At 36.0% G+C, this 10,290-nt stretch overlaps 1 protein-coding gene across 1 annotated transcript in view; it reads left to right on the forward strand.

Annotated features, from left to right (window-relative positions):
• Nucleotides 1-10,290, forward strand: part of LOC112958030 (formin-like) — a 117,239-nt gene that overhangs the window by 52,352 nt on the left and 54,597 nt on the right. The window contains exons 8-11 of the mRNA XM_026051834.1: nucleotides 1,590-1,651; nucleotides 2,409-2,497; nucleotides 6,620-6,749; nucleotides 8,207-8,353. Of these exons, the coding sequence (XP_025907619.1) occupies nucleotides 1,590-1,651; nucleotides 2,409-2,497; nucleotides 6,620-6,749; nucleotides 8,207-8,353 (428 nt within the window). The remainder of the gene's footprint in view (nucleotides 1-1,589; nucleotides 1,652-2,408; nucleotides 2,498-6,619; nucleotides 6,750-8,206; nucleotides 8,354-10,290) is intronic.

A 10,290-nucleotide genomic window follows, 5' to 3' on the forward strand; every position in this document is an offset into this window, starting at 1 on the left:
AATGGAAAGGCATGTCTGTGAAATATAAAATGACAGTAATAAAATGACAGTTATCTTTGCAAGTATTACAGTATCCCAAAATAGGATAGGATGAAAAAGAAACTGAACTAAAGATATGTATTCAGAAGTCATAATAATTAAATTTATTAGGCCATGAAAACTTTTTTCCAAGAGATTTTCCAGTCTCTCACTTTTTTTTTTTTTTTTTTTTTTTTTGAATTTTTTTGATTAGTACAACAGAAAATGCAATTCATGCAACCATCTTACAAGGGCAAACATGATCTAATAGATTTAGTCCCTACTGATTTTTCTTTAAGCAGAGATTTGTGGCTAGCTCTGTTTTTCAGTTTTTATATTTGGTTAAAATCTTGGGATTTTTAGAATCTTCAAAATGGAATGAAATACATATAGATACTGCTTCCCCCCCCCCCCCCCCCCACTGTTACTGCCTCTCTCCATATAATCCTTTCTTCTAACCAAGGTGTAATGTCAGCAGATGGAATCATAATTGACAGGCAAAATTTTAAAGCATTCTAAATGTCACTGGAGCTTTTAATAAAATTAATTAGCCTGCCACAGAGAAAATTTACTAGCCTGCTGGTTAATTTCACAATGTAAAATCATGGGGTAGGTGGGAGAGCGGGCGAAAGCTTATTACTTTTAAATAATTAAAGATGTGTGTGCCTTGTCCCTTTCAAACCTGGCTTGCAAATACAGCAAGAGCTTTTAAAAACTTCTAAGTTCACACATAGTCAAGACTCCACACGTAAAGGTGAAGAAATCTAATACAGCTGAAATTAAAAGATATCAGGTAGTAGTTAGTGATGATTTACTGGTTACATGGGAAATTGCCAGGGGCTTTAATCTTGATCCTTCTGGCATTTATGTTCTCAGTAACATTTAAATGTAAGTAGGTAGTTTGGAAATTCTGCCCGATAGTGTTAAGAAACATGATGAAATGTTGCTTTCAGAAAAAAATAAAGATCCTAAATTATCTCTATAGTGTTATGTACCTCTTAGCTTACTGGAATGTAACATTTCAGAGCAGTAGGAGAATTGTGAGAGAGCATTGGAGAGTACATGATATCCAATTCCATTTAGTTTTCAAAAGCAGTCTCCCAGTTTCTCCTAAATTGTAGTGGTATTTCCAAATGTTGGAAACATATAATGCCATATAATTTGGAATTAAGGAAGAAAAGATTTTGTGGTAAAGAGGAATCAAAAAGATGACCTGATCTTCCAGTTTTCTGCCTTATTTCCCATGTACATAGGCCATTCTAAACAGCCTAACTCTCAGTTCTTTGCTCTCTGGTCTTCTAAACCACCTTGAAACCTGAACTATTCAAGTATCCTGGTATCAGGTATTCTGGTATCCAGTGCTGTCACATTTTTCTGCTTAACCTCCTACACAGGCTTCTGAGCAACTGGCAGGTTATATCCTTGACTTCCCCAAAATGCTGAAATGTTGAAGTATTAATTGGGTATAAAAATTTCAGATATCTCATATCTGTATGATGTGTATTATAGAAAACAGAGTTGAATTCAAGTTGCATTTTCTAGCATCTAATTTATGTTTGTATCCTATACAGCTATACTGTGTGTGGATGACTCAGTTGTAGACCTGGAAACACTAGAAGCACTATATGAAAATGTAAGTATGTAGAGATAAAGCTGGGGTTAATCAGCACAGGGTTCAGAATTACAGAAAAGTAATGAATAAAACTTTATTTTGTGGTTTTGCTTTAGAGTAGAGATATTTTATAGAAAAAAAAACTTATGGAACATAATAAAATGGATATCATCCTAAGATATCCATTGAGATACATATTTCTCTCATGTCTCAGTTCCTAAAGTCAGAAATAGTCAGAAATATAAAACAGTAGAGTGCATTTAGAATCAAGATAAAATGTAGGAAAAGATGTAACATGTAGGGTAGGTGGCTAAAGCAGTTACTTCAGGTATTTTGCATTGCAGTCCCTACCCAAATTGCTGTGTATAATGAGAACACTTCAGTTGTACACCTGCATATAGAATTCATGAAGTGAGTCTATAGGACTCTGGTTGCATTCAGAGCATTAAGTGATACATAGAAACCTCTTTGACATTAGATGAGTCAAAATGCAGCCTACAGCTGTGATTTTGTTTCTGTTTTTGAGGGGTGGAGGAGGGCTATGCTCACAAAGAATGGTTCATTTTGGGGACAAGGCTGGTAAATCTGAATGATACTGCAATGCACTCTAGGAATTTACCAGCTTGGATAAATGCCCGCTTGTGGTTCTTTATACCTCTCTTCTTAGCATGGTCTAAATGTGTCCTTAAAATTATAATTCTGGTATGCTGATAAACAGGTAAATTGGTGATTTAATAATTTGTTATTAATTATTCATTTTTTACTTTAATTTACTCAGAGAGCACAAAAGGATGAACTGGAAAAAATAAAGCAACATTATCAGACTTCAAAAGAAGAGGAACTGAAGTTCCTGGATAAACCAGAACAGTAAGCTGATTTGTTTTTTGGGGATTTGCTTGAGGGGTTGATAGCGTAATACTTTATAATTTAGGTAGTCTGTTCCTTTGTTGATAGTTTAAAAGGAATCCCAAGCATAATTCGTGCTAGCTAGCCCTTATCTTCTTTTCTGTATTTCAAGGCCTAATGTAAAGCTTGCCTTTAACACATATTATTGCTACATTATAGATAATACTTGGACCACGAGAACTGATTAAATATATAGCCTTGAATCAGTTTTAAAAAAAAAAAAAAAGTCTGTTTCTATTTTCTTATTAATCCATTTGGCCTCAACCCAAGGCCGGACTAATTTTGGCTTCATGGAAGAGCTACACAAACAGGATTTTGGTGAGTTCGTAACCACAACATGATGCATTTTAGCAGAGAGAGCTGCCCAGAGACCTACAGGCTTGTTCCAGAGTTCCTCTCCCCTGTTGTGTAGACTGTGGCACTTGTTAAGATTTAAAAAAAAAAAAAAAAAAATGTTTTCAGGTGTTGCTCCTGCTGTTGTAATGAGCCTTAGATGAACATGAGGGTCACAAGAATCCCTGAAAGGAATTGTAACCTGTATTTTTTATGATGTATTTGTCTGAGTCTCTATTTGCACCTACCCATGGCATCCAGCTTCCGCTTTGATACTTCTCTCTTTGTCCTCTCCCAAACACAGTGTGATTTCCTGCCCTGAAGTCTGTCTGCCACCTTGTTTTCTTCTCTTGGTTGTGTGTTCTTGTCATTTCTCTTATTGTCAGCATAGGAAAACATAGGAAGAAGAGCACTGAAGCAGTGGAGGTAGAATGTGATTGCCTGATGTGAGAGGCAGTGCGTTTTTTCCTCTCCATTTGAAGGGCGGTGGTGAAGAGCAGGGTTTTTGTTTATTTTGTTTTGTTTTGTCTTCCCACAAGGTAACAAAATACTTGTTGCTGACAGCTGCGTGTGATTCACTGGGGAATAGGTTAATTCTGGGGGATGAGGCAAAAGCAAGACTTAAGAGCATGACTGTCACTACAGTATATGTATGGACTTGTCCTGCAGCCCTTGTCCGTGCTTCCACAGCCGAGGTTTGGAGCACAAGAGAACAGTGTGTGACTAGCTGATGTTTTCCAGAGTTTGAAGCTTTGGCAACCTCGTGGTTCTATATCTGCATGGAATGAATGTAAATATATTTTCTATTCTGGAAAATATGAATTGTGTAGGGCTTGTGTAATAAAAGATAGTCACAGCGTTTAAATTACAGTTGAGAGAGGCTGACCTTCACTAAACAGAAGATCAGATTTATCCTGTAATAGTTTGGCAATTCCATTTGAAGAACAGTGAATGACAGTGAAGACAGTTATGCCTGGTCATTCAAAGTGAAATAATAATATTAAAAATATTCTTTATCAGATGTAATTTTCTCTTGTTTACTCTGTTATTAAAATACATTAATTAAGAAATCTAGCTTTGTAAAATATTGCTTTGAAGTGAAATAATTTACCAGTGCTGCACATATAATTTGTATTGGTCCCTCAAAATCAAGCCCTTTCTGAAACCTCAGTAGGTCAGGTGCTGGTGGTATTGGTATCTAAGTCAGCCTCAATAAATGCAGTTCTGGTGATTTGTTGAATTGTGATATTCCTGTTATCCCTTAAACGATTAAAAGCAAAAAAATATATTTGTATGTGTGATTGAAGCTAATTGCTGCATAGCATGGTATATTTTCCTTAATAAGAATCAGAACGAAAGCATGAAAGAATAAAACTATTTGTAAAGTAGTTGACTGTACTAATGATAGACATTCATATACCAAAACTATTAGCTTGAATTCACTGAAGTTTAAAGAAATCCTTTGCCATTTTTAAAATGTTTCGGATTTCCAAACAAGAAGAAAGCTTTGCTGGTTTCATTAAGGCTCTCCTGCGCAAATGATTCTGATTTCTTTGGCTGGTCTATCTTGTTTGCATAACTGAAAACAGCAACATGACAATGTCACCCTTGATCATGCTTTGTGATAATAGCTACTAAGATGCTAATATTTGTTAACACTTAAAGCTTTATACACAAAATTGTCCCCAACTTTGGTTTTTACTAGCAGAATGCAGATGCTTAACCTACTTTCCAAGAAGTGAGTTTTAGCTGTAAAATAATTTCTGTGAAGTTCTTGCCACTATGAAAGTGACACTACTAATGAAGGGAATTGTAACAAAATACAGTACTGAGCTTCTTTGTACTGTATGTAGTTGGAATTCAGGAAGAACAGGGCTGTTGATATTTGCAAATAAAATAGGACTTTCTATCCAAGCAGTGTCATTTGCTTTCCAAATTTGATAAATGTGAATGGGAAAGTTGTTTACCTTCAGAGAATCAGCTTTCCTTGTCCATCTCCTGAATATGTTCTCACTGTTATACAAACATCATGGACATATGCCTGATTTGAAAATACTCAGAAGTCCTCTCTCAGAAGATTCTGGTAGGATAAAAGAGTTCTCCAGTAAATGCACTTTTATTTACAATTTCTGCAGGAGAGGAGTAAAATGGACCTCACACAGATGAACAGCAAATTCTGTGTTTACTTTAGGCCTTGAAAAGTATAGCAATGAGAAACCCATCAAAAAGTGATGTTATGTCAAATTCTTCTCATTATTACTTTACATCTAAATCATACTTTTCTCAGTATATGACTGCAAAAATGCCAGAACTCAAATATTCTTTTCTCTCCAAAGCTTGTTCTAGCATGTTTTTACTGGAATATGACTATCTTTGATAACAAGATAGATGCTATGACTTTCTGCCTAATAGCTCCAGTTGTAGTCAATAAGATTCCTTTCTGTGACAGATTTCAGTTATAAATGTTCTATCTGAATATTTACATTGCATACTTTGAACTCCAAAATCTGGAGATATTTTCCTTTATTGCTGAATTTCTTTTAACTGTCAGCACAATTATCTTGTATCCTGATGACCAGAAGTGTACACGATAGTTCTCTTTCCAAGAGAGGGCAATAAAATGTGTCACTTGGATTTTTAAAATTAAACTTTGAAAATGTATGTACATTAGAGCTATTGTGAGGCAGTTTTTTTTTCTTTCTTTTGTTTCACTCACACAAAGTGCAAAGTATCCTCTTGTTTCCTGGCAATACCATTCATTCCCAATAGGAAGCATTTTTATTAATACCAGCTTGGCATTTCTCTCTTTCCCACTGCGTAAGTACCAGAGCCAAGCCTAGCCTCGTCAGTCCTTCTTTCTCAAGAGATTTTCTCACTAGGCAGAAAAAGAAGGAGAAAAATATCAGAGTCCAATTAGAATGCAGTTCTTCACACCAGTCACAGGTGGATTTTGACAAGATTTTTAGAGATTAACTATGAATACAGGAAAGCATGGCAAGCATGAGAAATATATATATGAGTTTTAAACTTTATAGTAATTCAGAGAAATCAGATTTATTGACTGAAATCACTTAAAAAGATGGTAATAATTCACACTGATAGAATAACTGGTTCAGTTTTCCCTGAGTTCAGTGAGACAGATCTTGGAGCCATCGCATTAATGGGATCTAAGGACACCTGGGACAGCAAATTTGAAGAGTGTTTTTGAAGGGATATTGGAGTAAAAGACTGGTTTTGGATGTCATGAAAGCACATACCACTGAAATCTTAGACTCAAAACCCATTAAACAAATACTATAAATACTGCTAATCTAAGAAATTTTAATTTTTCCGCTCTTTTTAAGTAGAATATTTTTTATTTTTTGTTTGAAAAATACTTTCATTTGCAGTATCCAAATTGGAGTTGTTGAATAGACTTCTATTTATTGCTTTATTTTCTGAGCAGTTTAAAGGAAAAAGCTGGAATGGGCTCATGAGGAACATGACCATGTGAGAATGAAGTAAGTTAGTAACGTTGCAGACCAGTTACTGAATTTGCAAATATCTTAAAGATAATTTTGCATTACTGCAAAATTGTGAGTGTGATGCAAATCAGTAGAAGAAAACTGAAGCTGAGCATCGGAACAATTTTTGGGCAGACTTTTTATGACTTAATACATTGAGTGCCACATTGCTGGGCACATCTGCTTTGATTCATTATGTGCCCAACAGATATGAAATATAAAAACTTGTTTATACTTCGTTTTACAGATTCTTATATGAGTTATCTCAGATCCCCAACTTTGCAGAACGGGCCCAGTGCATTATCTTCCAGTCAGTCTTCTCTGAAGGGATAACATCAGTGCACAGGAAAGTTGATATCATAACTCGAGTTTCCAAGGTATGTGCTTATAGAAACTAAACAACAAACTGAAGGCATACATAGATTTATTTTTTCTTTTAATTCTAAGTGATTATTGGCTTTAACTGATAATGATGAAATTTCTTAATTACTGGATAGGACAGAATTTTAAAATTTTTGCTTTGCCATGTGCAAAACTCTTTTGAACTGCTTTGCTGACACATTCTATCCATGTTGTATCCTTTTGATTTTCTTTCCTTATTCTTACAGTAAGAATAATTATTTAGTTCTTACTTTCAAAAGGAGACATGAATAATTAATCAATTTGTATGGGTTAAGGAGAGAGATATTACTTTCAGTTTATTCATGAGGAGCTCACATGATGATTGATTGTGCCAATAAATGAAAGCTAAATTTGTAAAAATAACAAGCAATCCCAAAATGTCTTGATAGTAACTTCAAGATTCATCTTCATTTTCAGTGTGATATAAACTTGCTTTAACTGTAATTGAGAATTAGACCTACAGCCTCAGAATCTGGGTTTGGCAGACAGATGACTTCATATGGAATTTAAATAATTCTTTAATTTTCCACTGAGCTTCTAGATTTCTTCTGTCATCTTTTGATGCACAGTAATTTAGTTCTTAACCCTGATATATCTGCACTAAGTGTGGACTAAGAAATGTTAATTCCCAAAGCACCAGGAGCAATGAGAAACAAATTGAATAGGATACTCTGAATCTGGCCCATGGCCAAAGTGCTCATCATCCCTTTATGCATTATGCAAACTCCTGTTAAACCACCTCTTCATTCTGATTTTTAAAGGTTACTGTGAATGTCAAGTAATCTCCTTCAATAAAACTTGCTGCATTCACCTTTTTGTTGTCTATATAGTATGTGATGCTACACCATTTGCTTTGTATAGAGTGAATGAAAGATACTATTTAGGCAGATTGGGACCTGCACCAGTTAAAGCATGAAATTCTTTATTTAAGCCTCAAATTACTCTAAATTTTAAGTCATAAGAATTTCCAAATTTAATTTCCCACCAATCTCTCAAATTGATGCACGTTTTTTTAAACATGACGATGTGCTTTTCAAAGGGTATTTAATAAAGGCATTGTACAGGGTTCAACATTACATGTTGAACATAAAGAGAATAATTAGATAGTTTCAAAAGAAAGCTTTAAACTGTAAGAGAGAAGACAAGCACTTCCTTGGTGTAAGCTTGTTTATTCTTAAAGATGATACTCTAAAACACTAGTTCTGTTTTGGTGTTCTGTTTGTGAAAACTATTGATTCTTTATCAAACTGCACTCAGCCATTTTTGCAGCCTGTGGGCCTCAGATCAGAATTGCACAGGTAGGAGGGACAACAGAAATTAAAGAAGCTTTAGGGAAACTAGAGAAATATGCTTTTATCATTTGCATTTTGATGAAGAAAAATAAGAATATTTTTGTAATGTCTGAAGTTACAAGCTTATATCCATTTTCCAGGCTTTGCTGAACATGACAAGCGTAAAAGAAATTTTAGGTTTGATTCTAGCTTTTGGAAATTATATGAATGGTGGAAACCGGACCCGAGGTCAAGCTGATGGATTTGGTTTGGAAATACTTCCCAAACTAAAGGATGTCAAAAGCAGAGTAAGTACTCGTTTTCACTCACAGAACACTTTATTCAAGTGGTCTCTTTTCGTTCCATCATCTGACAAAGAAAAATCTTTTCTTGTTTCTTCTAGTTCCCTGCTTCAAACAGTAGGGCACCTTATGGAATTTTGTTGCTTTTTTTTCCTCACCTTTGACTTCTTCCTTCTAAATATACCTGTCTTTCCATAAATCTCCTGTATCTTATGCCCAGTGTTACTTGAGTAACACTGTTATTACCTTACATGAAAACTTTTCTGTATCTTTTATTAGTCAGGACTTAATTACAATAGATAGAGAGAAGCAAGAGAGTACAGACATCTGAGGACTTCTCCAGTTTTCCTCATTCTTGTACTCTTAACTTGAGGTGGTTACAAGGTAGTTTAAAGTCAAGTTTAAAAAAATATTGAAAAAGGAAAGCTTGAGTAGCTTTTACAGTATTTTTTTTCAATTGGCAGAGTTATGTATAGAGCTAGAATTCTCAAGTGCCTACACAAAAAAGTCTTTGAAGGGGGCAATATTTTTCTTGTCAAAAATTGAGAACCACTAGCCCGTTTTTGATTATTAAAATTAAAATCAGACTTAACGCCTTTGGAGATGACATTACCCTGTTTCTTATTTCATCAAGACACGAAGGGAGATGCTCGATCATGCAGGCAGTTCAAACACTGCTCTGTGTCCTCTGGCCAAGCAAACCTAGGACGACACATTGGTATGGGAAGTAGCACATAGCAGGTGGAGTTTTCTGCTGATGTTAGTACAAATTTGAGGGGAGAAAAGAAAAATTATTCTCTCACACTCTTTTTCTCTTTGAAATGCTGCATATTATTATATGTGTACAGAGTGTAAGCTTTTGTTGCCAGTTACGTGCCTGGGAGGCAGGCGGTGTGAGATCAGTAGTATGTCGAGGAAGCTTTTTGTCTTTCATGTGATTACCCTCACATAGGTTAGCAGAGAGTAAAAAGAAGATATAATAAATGATTCCACAAGCTCTTGAATATATGAAAACTTTTCCACTGGATTTGTGTCCTTTGTCTGCTGACTTCATTCCTCTTCACTGCAATAATTCAGATGTCCCTATGACGGCTTTCTTCCATCCCTGTTTCTTGGAGAAGATGCAGCACATGCTGCTGCTAACGCAGAGGCAGGCAGAATTTCCTCATACTCAGGTGCTCATTGGTCGGCCAGTGCTGACTGCTGTGAAGAAAAATGTAAAACAGCTGAGCTTCGCCTGACTTTTCTCAGCAGAAGCACTAATTTTAGTCTCCCTCTTCTCTCCAACATAAACTTGTAAGAATTTAATTATCTCTGGGACTTTCCAATTTGGCTGAATTTAGCTAGCAGGTTCCAAAGTTATGAATTAAGGAGAGGACTGACAAAGGCACGGTATAATTGCATAAGATTTGTTCAAGCAAAACAAGCTAGAAATTTACACTATTTACAATTTCCCTGTAAGTATAGTAGCCTGTCACCACTCTCCAAGGTGCAAGCTCAAAGGGCCCAGCTACTATAGGCAGACAGAAAACCTCAGAGATAATTATTAGACCATCTTTTCTGGGAAGAACAGATGGTCTTGTATCTTTGAGCACTGAAGTGTGCAGATGTACTATGTACTTTCTGGAAATTGCTACGAATCAATATGATTTCCAGGTAAGAGTAAAAGTAAAGTCTATTAACATGTGGCTCCGTGACTGGTGTCATCGCCATAACTTTGGCTTCTTTGGTAACAGGAGGTCTTACATGGCACCAGGCATGATGGCACCCAATGGGGTCCACCTTTCTCAAAGGGGGAAGAGGGCCCTGGGGCAGGAGCTAGCTGGGCTCATCACGAGGGCTTTAAACTAGATTCGAGGGGGGAGGGGGGTATCCGTGGGGTGGCAAATGAGATGGTGCCTGATGGCCCGTCACACCATCCACAGCAATCTAGAGCTGTGGCC

Source organism: Nothoprocta perdicaria, unplaced genomic scaffold (assembly GCF_003342845.1).
Source record: "Nothoprocta perdicaria isolate Ctin4 unplaced genomic scaffold, notPer1 scaffold_8, whole genome shotgun sequence".
Taxonomy (NCBI): domain Eukaryota; kingdom Metazoa; phylum Chordata; class Aves; order Tinamiformes; family Tinamidae; genus Nothoprocta; species Nothoprocta perdicaria.